This window comes from Ustilaginoidea virens, chromosome 2 (genome assembly GCF_000687475.1).
Source record: "Ustilaginoidea virens chromosome 2, complete sequence".
Lineage (NCBI taxonomy): Eukaryota > Fungi > Ascomycota > Sordariomycetes > Hypocreales > Clavicipitaceae > Ustilaginoidea > Ustilaginoidea virens.
Genome location: NC_057317.1, coordinates 1,941,461 through 1,954,626, shown reverse-complemented (window position 1 = coordinate 1,954,626; position 13,166 = coordinate 1,941,461). Strand labels below are relative to the sequence as shown.

At 46.2% G+C, this 13,166-nt stretch overlaps 3 protein-coding genes across 3 annotated transcripts; 2 read left to right on the top strand and 1 right to left on the bottom strand.

Annotated features, from left to right (window-relative positions):
• Nucleotides 1-39: 39 nt before the first annotated feature.
• UV8b_02273 (uncharacterized protein) lies at nt 40-1,545 on the top strand (the record flags this gene model as incomplete). The annotated part of the gene is made up of 4 exons (XM_043139771.1): nt 40-107; nt 165-280; nt 371-1,047; nt 1,135-1,545. The coding sequence occupies 4 exons, from the start codon at nt 40-42 to the stop codon at nt 1,543-1,545; spliced, it is 1,272 nt and encodes a 423-aa protein (XP_042995705.1).
• Nucleotides 1,546-1,678: 133 nt separating this feature from the next.
• UV8b_02272 (uncharacterized protein) lies at nt 1,679-3,343 on the bottom strand (the record flags this gene model as incomplete). The annotated part of the gene is made up of 1 exon (XM_043139770.1): nt 1,679-3,343. One exon carries the CDS (start codon nt 3,341-3,343, stop codon nt 1,679-1,681), a length of 1,665 nt encoding a protein of 554 aa, XP_042995704.1.
• A 6,190-nt stretch (nt 3,344-9,533) lies between these two features.
• On the top strand, nt 9,534-11,222 carry UV8b_02271 (uncharacterized protein; the record flags this gene model as incomplete). The annotated part of the gene is made up of 2 exons (XM_043139769.1): nt 9,534-9,719; nt 9,882-11,222. 2 exons carry the CDS (start codon nt 9,534-9,536, stop codon nt 11,220-11,222), a joined length of 1,527 nt encoding a protein of 508 aa, XP_042995703.1.
• Nucleotides 11,223-13,166: the final 1,944 nt, after the last annotated feature.

The window sequence follows — 13,166 nt, the reverse complement described above, 5'->3', positions numbered from 1 at the left end:
CGAACCGGCGGCATACACACTCGCCATCCCATCTCGACCATGTTTCGCCGCCACTGGTCCGGCCTGCCCAAAGACGCAGCGTTTCCTTCCGACCTGAAGGGGCTAGGGTGCGTATCCCCCGAATGCCCAACGTCTCAAACTATACGGCGTCTGAACTGCCGCAGATACTTCATCAACGACAAGGACGAGATTCGGAGCATCGAGAATCCCGACAACTACTTCAACTTCTACCTTGATCGAAACGAACGAATCAATCAGCGCCAGCGCTTCCAGTTCGACAGTGCGAAAGATGAACCCCCCCCTTCTGCACCCTTTCTTTGTTTTTTCCCCTCGAGACACGAAACCTGCTAATGTCTGTCCCGGGCTGAAGCTGCCCTTGTGGAGATTATCCACCGCCGGCTCAAAGACCAAGGCTTGCAAAAGATGCGCCTTCCCCTAGGCTCTGGGCCCTCCGATCGCCATGTCCCCATCTTCGTGAGCCCCGACGTTTCCGCCAAGTCTCGCGTGGTGGTCGTGCTGGGCGAGCCGACCCAGAAGCTGGGCTTGCTGGCGGGCAGAGTCGCCAACGGGCCCGGCGGCATAGACAAAGGCAGCATGGTATCCGTGGTCCGCGAGATCCGCCGCCAGAAATCCACGGCGTCGGATCCGTCCCCGCCCGGCGTGGTGCTCGCCAACACGGGCGAATTGTACTGGTGGCCGCGAGGCCAACGAGCTCTGACTGTCTCGGACAGCGCGGCCGTTCCTCTCCCTAGCCTGGTGCACGCCGGGGTCAAGTACGTCGACGGGGTCAACGACGTCCCCGGGAACAAGAACCCCGAACAGCACGTCGCGTATGTTTTCGACGAGGTGCTGCGGACAATGATGAGCAAGGATTGCAGAGTCAGCGTGGTCGCCATCGGGCAGAGCTGCGAGCTGGTCGCTCGGTTCCTGGATAGCACGGCTGCTTGGGAGCGCTGGTGCGAGCACTTGGACGCAGCGCTGCTTCTGGGCACCGTCTACCCTGTTGAGGATCTTGCAAACGACGCTCTCAAGACGTTTCTCGCAAGGGTGAGGCTGGCAACCTCCTTCCCCCCCCCCTTTGCATGCCAACCCGCGTGAAGCTGACTTTCCATTCTTTCTTCTCCCGTGCCCCAGAAATCACGAGGCTACATCCTCTCCTCGGATCCTCTCGACGCGCCGCTCGCTCCACCCTCAGGCCACCCTGCCGAAAACATCCCGCCTCTCGGCTGCCCATGCTACTCCTCGGGCGAGTCCTCCTATACCGAAAACATCTTGATCAGGGCCCTCGCGCCTGCTCTCGGGTACCTTGAACATGTAGCCACCACTCCAGACTATCACAACGGTGACATCGTCGTGGTGGAGAGGCCGCAAGAGGACATCAACCAAGACGATTGGGCCAAAGTACCCGACGGGGACAAACCGACCATCACGGCCGTAGGTGCGAACCGCATCAAGGAAGAAGTGAGGATGGCGAAGCGGTGGAGACGGGCTGTGAGGACGGGGGAAGCGCCAGATACGGATAGCTCAGACGAGGACTTTTCTTGATGTGGCTCGGATATTGATTCGAAAACAAAAAAAAAGGAGCAAGGGGGGGTGGGGGGGTTCAGACCCCCGAGATGCCTAAGTTACAGAGAGGACAAAATGTTGAATGATTGTGTGCCCGGAAGGGAAAGGTACATTATGCTTTGAAATAGGACGTGATGCCAGGCGCAGGGGGCGACACATCCTCCAGCAGCTCGCGAGTCCGCCTCGTTCTCTCCTCCACGACGGCCTTCTCCGCTGCCCACCTGCCGTCTGTATCCTGCGGCCCGCCCCAAAAGGAAAACATGCTCGGTCTGGCGCCGTTGCTCTTTTCGGCTGCCTCGGCCTTGGCCAGGCGGGACACCATTGTCGACCAGTTCTCCAGGCCCGTGGTCAGACACTCTCTGCATGTGCGCTTTGCTCGCTTGTCCTTGCTCGCCGCACCGAGCGCTCGAAGCTGCTCCTCTGCGATATCCACGCCGTCTCTTGTCCAGGCCAGGCCATCGTCTGCGGCGGATGTCGCGTAGAGGATTTCTCCCATGTACAGATGCAGCGCCGCCTCTTGGCAACGTTCGTACGGGTCACGCCATGGCGGCTGTGTGCCGTCAGGCCCCGGGGGGGGGTATGCCGGAGGGAGGAGGAGTTGCGTCAGCTGCTCGTACGAGGACCGCTTCCGCGCCCTGGAAGGCGCTGTTTCAGTCGGCTTGTCGGAGAGAGAGCGACGAGCTTTGAGCAGGGACACGTAGATGGGGAGCGCCAGCGAGACGTCTCCTTGGCGGGCTTTGTGGTTTGCAAAGGCGGTCAAGGCATCTAGCAGATTCGCCGAAGGTGGCGGAGCGCCGCTCTTGGTGAGAAGGGTCTTGGCACCGTCCGGCAGGTCCGACGTCTCAAGCCCAGCGCCTGCTTCTGACAGCGCGAGGGCGTAGAGCGCCTCGGCGCCTGTTCTGTTCTTGAAGTCCGTAAAAGACGCATAGGCCAGAGCCGCCTCCATCCTTTGCCTGCTGCTTAGTCCCTGCGTGGCCAGAATCTTGAGGTAGAAGCGGTCGGCGGGCGGGTAGGCAAGCTGGCAGTCTGCTTCCCTCGGAGCGTGCGGGCTCCCGGGAGGGATGGGCCTGGGCCGTGGGTTCGAAGGCCCGACCGCGAATTCGGGGGGGCAGACGAGGTTGCGCGTCGTGTCGCGAAGCCATCCGTCAACATGCTCTGCCGCTTGGGCCGCCAGCATGACGGCTTCAAAGTAGCCTCTCCTCCACTCTTCCGACATGGCTGAGATGTCGTAGTGGACAAACTCCTCGGGCACGTCGAGGGAAAAATCAAGCTTGTCGCTCAGTCTCACGAGGTTGCCGCCCCCCACTCGGGGATCCTCGAGACGCAACACGGCCTCCCGGGCCAGTTCCAGACATCGAGCCCAGTTGACCTCGCCATCTTTAGGATCCTTGAAGTCGCGCGCATCTCTCAGGAGTTTCCGCGTGAAAAAGTCCCACTCGTGCGGCGTGGGATACTCCCGCTCCGAGGCTTCCTCATTCACGAAGAAGAGGATGACGAGCGCACACGCTGCCAGACCCCATAGCGTCAGGGTGTACCTGACGGCGAGCTTCGCCTCGTGCTTGAGCCATCGCTTGCGTTCTGACGTGTACAATCGCGCAACCGAAGGGCTTGCCTGGGGTACTGTCAAGAACGGAAGACTTGGCCGGGACTTTGAGGAGAGGAATCTTGCCGGTGCGGGGAAGGATCGGGCGCAGCGGAATCGGGGAGTTGCTGAGGTGGGAACGACGACGACGGCGAAGACGGGCTGTTCCCGCCGCAGAGCGAGTCTGGCCCGCATGGCTAAGACTGGGATCCGACGAGCCAGCTTGATGCCCGTTAGATCATGGCAAGATGTTTCGCCGTGGGCCACTTGTGGCTGACTGATTTTCGGCTGTAGGGGCTTTTCGGCTGTAGGGGTTGCTGACGATGCAGCATGGCAAAAAGTGTCGGAGGGAAATTGGCTGTCTGTAATGTGGATATCGGTCATGTCCGAGGGTGGATATGCCGAGTTCTCCCTGGATCAGTAAGCCCTTAGGGGTACCCCCTATCCCACTATAAATAGCTGGGAACATAAGTCTCTTAGAGGGGACTTGGTTCCTTTAATCAAGCATTATCGCATTTTCCCTATGCATTCTAATATGGTAGCAATTGCGTAAATATCACAACAAAAAACCTTATTTTTATCCCTTACCTTGTGGCCTAGCCTTAAGATCAACTGTTATCTTTATTTTGCTGTAAAAGCTACTATTTTCCGGATCCTATTTGAGCAAGCTCCGGGTTCCCTATTGAATCCGTTAAAAGCCTTATTGCTAATATACTCGTGTGGCCTCGTTAATTAAAAAAGAGGCTATTACGGAAAGTCGCGATATTTCTTTTGATCTAATAAATCGATATCTTGACCGCTATTTTCGTCAGATCAATTCGTGCCCTAAATATTATTATTAGCGAAAATAGGTATTATTACTAATGATAGCTCTAAACTAGTAGTTAAGCTGATATCCCGATATGATTGGGATATCTGGTATAATTATATTTAAAAGCGTGCTTTAGATGATAATATTTGGATATTCGTTAATCATAAGGGCTTGGAAATGCTGAATATGCCCCTTCTGCTGGTATAGGAATTAGATGAACCTATCTATTCTATGCAGGCATTAGCATCAATACTAATATTAGCAGCAATAGCCGATTTATTAATAGAAGCTATAGATCGTACCCCTTCTATAAATACTAGAGCTATAACGGCAGCTAGGGCATTATCGGCAGGACTATTACCCTCGGTAAGAATAAAAATAATCCGGCCGCAGTAAATCGAAAATATTAAAGAAAACTATTACTTTAAGCCAATATAACGCCCTAATGGTATTAGTACTGCAGAATAGATGAAATAAGCTAATATTTGGTATAATATTTAGAACGACCGTTATATAATGTTTAGTCGGAACCTTCGAGTATATATAGCATAATTTAAATTAATGCTGAGCCTTAGCTATAAGATATTAGTAGCAGGCGATTAGAATATTTAAGGAAAAATTTAATGCCTAATAGAATGTGTGCGACCGGTTTAGCTTATTATCTAGGAATACCTTAAAGAAAAATTTAAGTAGGCTATATAATATAACCTCGGAAGATGTAATATAAAGGAATAGTTTAACGAAATCTTTATATTGTATGAGCGATTAGTGCGAATAGACTCGATCTTTATTAATAGGAATACGCCTACTAAATGGCTAGCGGAAGCTTTTCGTCAAAAGTATCCTGCCTTTAAGGAAAAAATCCTTAATCGAATGGTAAAAGCATAGGAATAAAATAAATATCTCGATTTTCTAACGACTATAGAATATATTCAGTAGAAATAGGAGCTAGAAGAGAAGGGGAAGGTTAGTAGTAGTTATATAGTATTTATAACTAACGATATTAAACCTTTATTGCAAGCTGCTTCTAGCGATGCTTCGGCTTTATCTTCGGCAGAGAAAAAGACCTATAAATACTATAGTAAGCCCTATATAGTAAAAGGGCCTTATTATAAGAATTATTAGATATTAACTCTATCGATAGCTCTAAACCACTTAAAAGATAGGATTAGTAAGAAAAGCTAAAAAGCTATATATAAGAAGATAAAAAAGGAATCTAAAGAGGTATAAGATATATTTAAGGCCTTTTAAGATAAATATAAAGGTAAGGGTAAAGGCAAAAGCAATAATAATAATAATAAGGAAGAAGATAGATTAATAGAGAAAGAAAAGGAAGATAAGGTATTTATAATATCTATTCTTTCTATAGGAACTCACCTAGATAATTTAGGCCTTTTAAAGTCTTATATTATACTTAATAGTAGCGCTTTAACGTATATTTTCAACGATATAAAGTGGTTCACTAATATCGACTATAATATCGATAAGTATATCGTTTGTGATGCTTATAATAGTATTTCAAAAGTCTTTAGTATTAGCTCTGTTCGAATTGTATTATAGGATAGAAAAGCTATTACTTTTACCGATATTCTATATAATCCGATAATTATAGCAAATCTTTTTGCTATAAAAAAGATAAGAAATAAGGGATTATTTTAGAATAATAAAGTCAATAAGATTTACCTATAGAAAAATAGTTAATAAGAAGTTATCTTTTAAGTTTCTTAGGTAGAAGAAAGGCCTTATATCCTCTACTAAAGTAGTAGAAACGATATACCTATAGATAAATTTATTATAAGGGCTTAAAATAAAGCCTTAATTATTAACGAAGCCTATTTAGCTCAAGGAGATAGCCGCCAGCCTAAAACTTTAATAAAAACGCCTTATACTATCTAGTATATGCGTTTTAGGCACCTAGATTAGGATTTAATAGATTATATCTTTAAGGATATATTATAAATGCCTAAGGAAAAAGAAGCTTCAAATTATAAGGTTTATAGCAGTATGAAAATCGTAAAATAGATATTATAGTTATCTTACGAGCTCTTAATGCCTTAGGAACCTTTTAAAGTGGTCTCTTTCAATCTATTTCTATAAGCTACTACTTTTAACGGTGATAAATATATAGCATTATTCACCTGCCGATTTATAAGAATAAAGTATATTTTTACGATACCTAAAAAGACCGACCTACCTAAATACTAGCTAATCTTTAAAAATCGAGTTTTACGCTTATACGATATAGCGATCGTAATAGTTATTTCTAATAACGAAACGGCGCTTTAGACTAGTAATAATCGGGAAGAAGTTAAGCGGAAAGGTATTATAATTCAAAATTTGAGCTTTAGTTACTAATATTAGAATGGTTATACTAAATATTCTAGGGGGGTATTAAAGACGAAGATAGCCCTTCTTAATATATAAGCAGGCTTTCCTAAGGAGTTATAGCCTATTATAGCCGAAGTAGTGGTATATTTACTAAATTAAAGCCCTAGGAAGTCGGAAAGACCTTATAATAACTAGAAATTACCTCTTTAAATACTTCAACTTTAGCTTTATGATAATAAGCCCGCCTAGAAATACCTACCGGCAGATATTCATCTATAAATTCACCACCTCTGCGCCTATAGATATAAGGCTTTTGTGATGACTCGCGATAAAATGTTATAGAAAGGTCTAAAGCTTAATTAAAGAGCTTATATTGGGTATTTAGTAGGCTATATCTTGACTACTTAGTACCTAATTTAGGTGCCTTTATTAAAAAGAAGCTATTAGTTTAATTCTAGCTATATTATATTCAATAAGACTATTTTTTATTAAGATAAATACTACTTACCGATTTCTAAATAATAGAAAGAGGCCCTAAATAGCCTTATCGGTAATATTAAAGAAACACCTATTGTTAACGACTTTGAACTTATATTATCTAGGAATTCGATTAAAAATATCTTTACTAACGATCCTATTATTAAATAGGCACTAGAGGCATAAAATAAAGCTACTGATGATGCCTTTTAACTAATAGAAATTAATCTTAAGGTTATAGATTACCCTAAAGAAGCTATCGCTTAAGTAATACTACTATCCCTACTATTTTCGCTTAAGCCTAACGATAAACTTAAGCCGATTACTCCTTTCGATAATATATTTTTTATAAAGCTCAAAGGAAATACTTATAATATATTCGCAGCTTCTATCGCGAAGCCTTTAGCTATAATAGAGGCACTATATATTATAAATATACCTAAAGAGCCGGCGATATAAAGGGAGCTTAAAAAGCACCCTAAGCGCGAGGAATTTATCGCCACCGCAAAAAAAGAATATTCAAAGGTTATAAATAGGGAGATTAAATGTATTATTTAATAAAATAATTTATCTATCGATCCTCAGATTAAGCTATTAGACCTAAAGTAGGTATTTGCCTATAAATAGGACTAAGATAGGTACCTTACCGGTTATAAGGCACGATTATACGTTCGTAGTGATTAATAACCTTATAATCTTCGTGATACCTAGGCAGCAGCACTTACGGTATATATATTTCGGCTTCTTATAGCGTTAATATACTTCTTTAACTTAGAAACGCACTAATATAATTTTATTACGGCCTTTCTTAATATACTACTTAACGAGACTATCTATTGCAAATAACCTAACGGATTTTACGATAGTTTTATATTTATTAGGTTATTATAAGCCCTATATAGGCTTTGAAGGTCTCTACTACTATAGTTTAAAGAGTTATTACGATTCCTATTATAATGAGGCTTTAAATAGGTCTATAAGGACCCCTATATCTTTATTAATAGCTTCCTTATTGTATTCTTCTATATTGATAACCTAATCGTGCTTTATTATAAGTTACGGATAAAGGCATTTGAATCGTTCTATATGGCATTAATAGTAGTATTTAAGATCAAGGATCTCGGCGAGCTATAGTAGTTCTTAGCAATTAAGGTTATTCGTAATTATATAGCCGGAAAGTTGTGGCTTATATAGAGGGCTTACTTCGATAAGCTAGCGATAAAATATAACCTTACCGTATTTAACGATACTAAGGACCGCCTTCTAAAGCACCTGCTGTACGCTATAAGACTTAAGGCATTCGATAGGATAGCTAAACCACACGATATAAAGTAATACCAATCAATAGTAGGCTCGTTAGTATATCCGATTATAATTATAAGGCCTAAATTAGGCTATATTGGATTATAGCTATTAAGATTCCTTTAAAATCTAGGTCTAAACTATTTATAAGCTATAAGGAAGGCACTCGACTATAGCTATATATAGAAGAATACTGCGATAGAATTCCAGGCTAATATAGCAGAAATAGAGGCATTTTCTAATACTTCTTATGCCGATAATATCACGACGCGATAAAGCAGTTAGGGCTATATAATTAAGCTCTTTGGCGGCCTAATTGTGTATAAATCAGATCAATAGGATATTATTACGATATTATTAATAGAGGCAGAGCTTCTTACGATATCTTATACGGCAAAAGAGGTCATCGCCTTTAAGAGATTATACAAGGAAGTTAGGCTTTAATTATATGCCGATATCCCTATAATTCAATACGATAATATCTAGACTATTTGCCTATTAAAGGAGGAATTCTTTAAGCTCGTAATATAGCTTCGTTATATAAATATTTATTACCATTAGTTATACTAGGAGGTTCAGAAAGGAACGATCGATATTATATAGGTTCTAATAGGCAATATAGTTACTAATGGTTTCATAAAGCCCCTAATAGGCTAGAAATTTGAAATCTTTTGCCGGTAGCTTAGGCTCATTATTTTAAAGGGATCCTACAACGCTAAACCGCAGTCTCACGATATTGTTTTTAGTAGTAAGGAAGAGCCTTATAAGGATTAAAAGACGCCCTAAAAAATTAGATTGAAAGGGGCTTTTTCAATAGCTACACTTATTTCCTATAAAAAATTGGAATCTATAGTTTGTTGTTATTTTCGTACTTTGTATGTGTGCTATTAGGCCTATTTACCCCTATATAGGTAGCCTGTTTAATAACGGTACCATCATTTTGCGCATATCGTTTTAAGTAGATTGATATTTCTACTTATTATCTTGCTTTGCACTGAATTTAGCTATATGGCAGGATATCCTTAAGAAAGCATATCCTAAGGGGGTATATCGGAGGGAAATTAGCTGTTTATAATGTGGATATCGGTTATGTCCGAGGGTGGATATGCCGAGTTCTCCCTAGATTAGTAAGCCCTTAGGGGTACCCCCTATCCCACTATAAATAGCTGGGAACATAAGTCTCTTAGAGGGGACTTGGTTCCTTCAATCAAGCATTATCGCATTTTCCCTGTGCATTCTGACAAAAAGTGATGAGACGCACAGCCATCTCCGAGAAGCCCGGCCCGCCAGAGCCAAGCATGACTAAGCAGCCAGGGTAGCATTTTTGCTAGCTTAACTTGCCTAGGACGGCAATCCCGAACCACTGACGACAACCCCCAACAGGATTTTTCACATCCGTCCAGATTTGGCCAATGGGTCGGCTTGGAGGGGTCCAGCTCGAAATCCTTGTATGCCATGACGTGAAAAATGGCTGCCTTTCTTTCGACAACGTTGGAAAACCCTCGTTTTCAGCTCTTTGTGACAGCTGTGCTGTCGGGCGCCACTGTCGCATCCCTCCTGTTGGGATACCAAGCCCTCGAAAGAGAAGAGAGACTGGAGCAGCTCAAAAGCTCCATTCCGTCATTACTGGATGGCAATCATCAAACTAGAAAGGTAAGTGCCTCGTCACTTGAATAGCTGGCGGATAACCCACCCTTGAACTTGACCTCGAGCCAGACAATGGCTTTGCAGGAGGGGGGAGAGGCAACCCCCGGTGGTAGTTTTTGGACTTGTCCCTCTCACGGTTGCCTGTTGCTCATTCGCAAACCACTGCAGCTCAACGACTTTGGCGGTTCTCCAAGCTCGGCAGCCGACAAGGAAGACGCGAGAAACCAAGCCTTGGCGAAGCGCGCCCAAGCCGGCGACTTTGACGAGGAATTGGTCCTGGAGCAGTTGGCCCGCAACAGAGTGTTTTTATCTCCCGAGGGACTCGCAAAGCTACGAGACTCCTTCGTCGTCGTGGTAGGATGCGGCGGCGTGGGCTCGCACTGTACCGCGGCACTCGCCAGGTCCGGCGTCTCCAAGCTGCGCCTCGTTGATTTCGACCAGGTCACTCTCAGCTCGCTCAACAGACACGCTGTCGCCACGCTGGCAGACGTTGGCACCCCCAAGGTTCAGTGCTTGCAGCGACGCTTGGTCGCCATCGCGCCCTGGGTGGAATACGACCTCTGGCAGGAAAAGTTTGATGAGACAGCGGCAGAGCGGATGCTGGGACCGTGGGTCGAGGGCGGTCGAGAACCGGACTTTGTCGTCGACGCAATCGACAACATCGAGACCAAGGTCGCACTGCTCAAACATTGCTACGATGAGAAGCTGCCCGTCATTAGCGCCATGGGCGCGGGTTGCAAGAGCGATCCAACTAGAATCGTCGTAGGCGACATTGGCGCGAGCCGAGACGATGGCTTATCGAGAGCAACGCGGCGGCGTCTGAAGCTGCTCGGCATCACCAGCGGCATCCCTGCCGTCTACTCCACCGAACAGTCTGGGCAAGGCAAAGCCGAGCTACTCCCCTTGCCCGATGAAGAGTTCGAGAAGGGATCCGTCGGAGACCTCGGAGTCATGCCGAATTTCCGGGTCAGGATACTACCCGTGCTGGGGACGATGCCGGCGATTTTCGGTCTGACGGCTGCCAACCACGTCATATTGAGCATCACCGGCTACCCTGTGGATTATGTCCCCGCCAAGGGAAGAGAGAAAATGTACGAAGGCATCCTGAGCTACGTGCAAGGCTCCGAAGAGCGACTTGGCCGGATCCTGGGCCTGGACACGGTTGGGCTCAAGACTCCTCTGACCATGGGTGACGTGGCGTTCCTGTCCGAGGAGCTTTACCACGGCCGCAGCATCATCAGCGGCATCCCCACGAAGCTCGTCCTGATTCGATGGCGCAAGCCAGACGACGGGTCCAACATGAGCGTCGTGGGTCAGGGGAAGGACACTCAAAAGTGCTCTACCGTCCGACTGCGCCATCTCGTCTGCATGACAAAGGAAGAGGCAGCCAGGCATGAGAAGGAGGTATTCAAGGCCGGCAAGCCCCTGGACGAGGTGTATGACGCGCAAACTAGGGAGCGGGTGGAAGCGAGGCTGGCAGCGGCTGCTACACACGAGCCATACAGATGATTGTTGCGGTCGGGTATCTGGAGACTCGGTGTGCGGAGCACTACGCATGCCCCCCCAGACGAGTCTACAAGGGACCGCACGCCAATGTCGCTCGCCGGATATCAGGGGCCTCGTCTGCAGACGCGGTGGGCTGTAGAGCGACATTTGGCGGCCGGGCGGGGGGCGTCAAAACGGCGGTGAGTGCATCGACAACAAGACAGCCAGGTTGGCCTGTGGCGAAAGCCAAGCACAAGCCCACGGGGAAGATGCGCCCTGAAATCATGGATACACGGCAAAGGATCTGCAGCCTGGCGTATTGGGAAGGACGGATTGTATATGCTTTGGCCCAAGTACTCGGTATGTACAGGTAGGGAGGGAGGGCGGAGGGCCTGGGTTTACTGCAGGTCTTGAGACGCCAGCCCTGCGATTTAACTGGCGATTCGCTCTTGTACTCCGTAGATGGAAAGAATCTCCGACAAGGAGCAGCTGTATCCGTGGCAGGACCGAGAAAGAAGAGTGTACGATATTCCGAAAACAAAGGGGACATGACTGAGAGCTAAAAATCTAGACTTGTGAAATTCAGACAGACTTGCCAGAGCCAGCAAGAGCACAGCACGTACGGGTAAAGATGCAGAGGATGGATGCAACGACGCCAAGCCTGCAATGGAACCTGTATTTTCGCGCTTCTCTTTGTGTACCTAATGTAATGAGTGACCTTTTCTTATTTTCGCTGCTGCGAACCCTTTGATAGTGCGCTCATGACTGAGGGAAATCGCGACTTGGTGCCACTTTGGTTAGTATGTACATACCTAATGCAGCTGCTTGTAAGAAGATGTGTGCGAGAGTACAAGTTCTATTTTCAGGCTGGTCGTCATTGCGTGTTCGAAGATGCGTCCTTGCGGAAACGGAGCGGGTAACTGTGGGGTGCAGGTTCCAGCCAGTTATACGGACTATAGTTTCCCGCTACATCCCTTTGACTGTGTTAAGGTGCAGCTTATGTAACGGACCAGGGTTTGAGCCAATAGAAAACCGTAAATTAAATGGTACATTAGCAGACTAGGAAATTGTATAATGATATAAGTACCGGCAATTTGCAGGCTAGACACTTTGTACGGAGTACGGAGTACGGAGAGCGCATGTCGTCATGGTGCTCCTCCATTCCTAAGCACATGTCTGGTCTAATGCGCTGTATAAGCCAGTCTCAGTCTCCACCATTACCTCGTCATCATTTATGCGTTGGCTATTGTGTTCGCCCTCAACACTTTCTTTTATATAATGATTGGCATTACTCGCCTTTTACGCGCTCCTCGCTTACCATACCCCACTTGGTGTGATGCATGGCTTGGATCTAAATTATGACGGCACACAAAAGTGCGGCGTTATTGGGCTTCATATACCGCGACGCGATATACTGGGCGTTACGGAATAGACATGAGAAAATCAAGGCAGCACTACGAAGCACAACGGTGCCAATTCTTTATTCCGGGTGGCCAACATGGCAGCATGTCTGCCTGACCTAAAAAAAAAAAAAAAAAAAAAAAAAAAAAAAAAAAAAAAAAAAAAAAAAAAAAGAAGCAGCGACTCTCTACATAAATGACTTTAAAGAATTTTAAAGTGCATCAAGATATACACCGAGAGGAAAAGAGGAATTGTCCTGCCATACTCGTGACTCGTATTGACAAGTCACAAGACGACAGGTGTTGCTCGAGTCCCTGTCAGTCAACCTTGATAATGTATGAAAACATCATTTTGCCGGGCCCCCACCATGGGCAGGCGAGCATAGAGCAATGCGAGAGTCGATTCAAGTGCCGGCAATGTGAAGCAGCCGAGTTGTCGTCCGTCGTCGCCGTGGCACTGCACGAATCTTTCCCCGTAGGGGCAGGCAGGCCGGATCTCGAACAGAACCGGCTGCACAGATGCGCGCGAGAGACGGTTTACGCTGGGAATCGACAGCTTGCGCAGCTT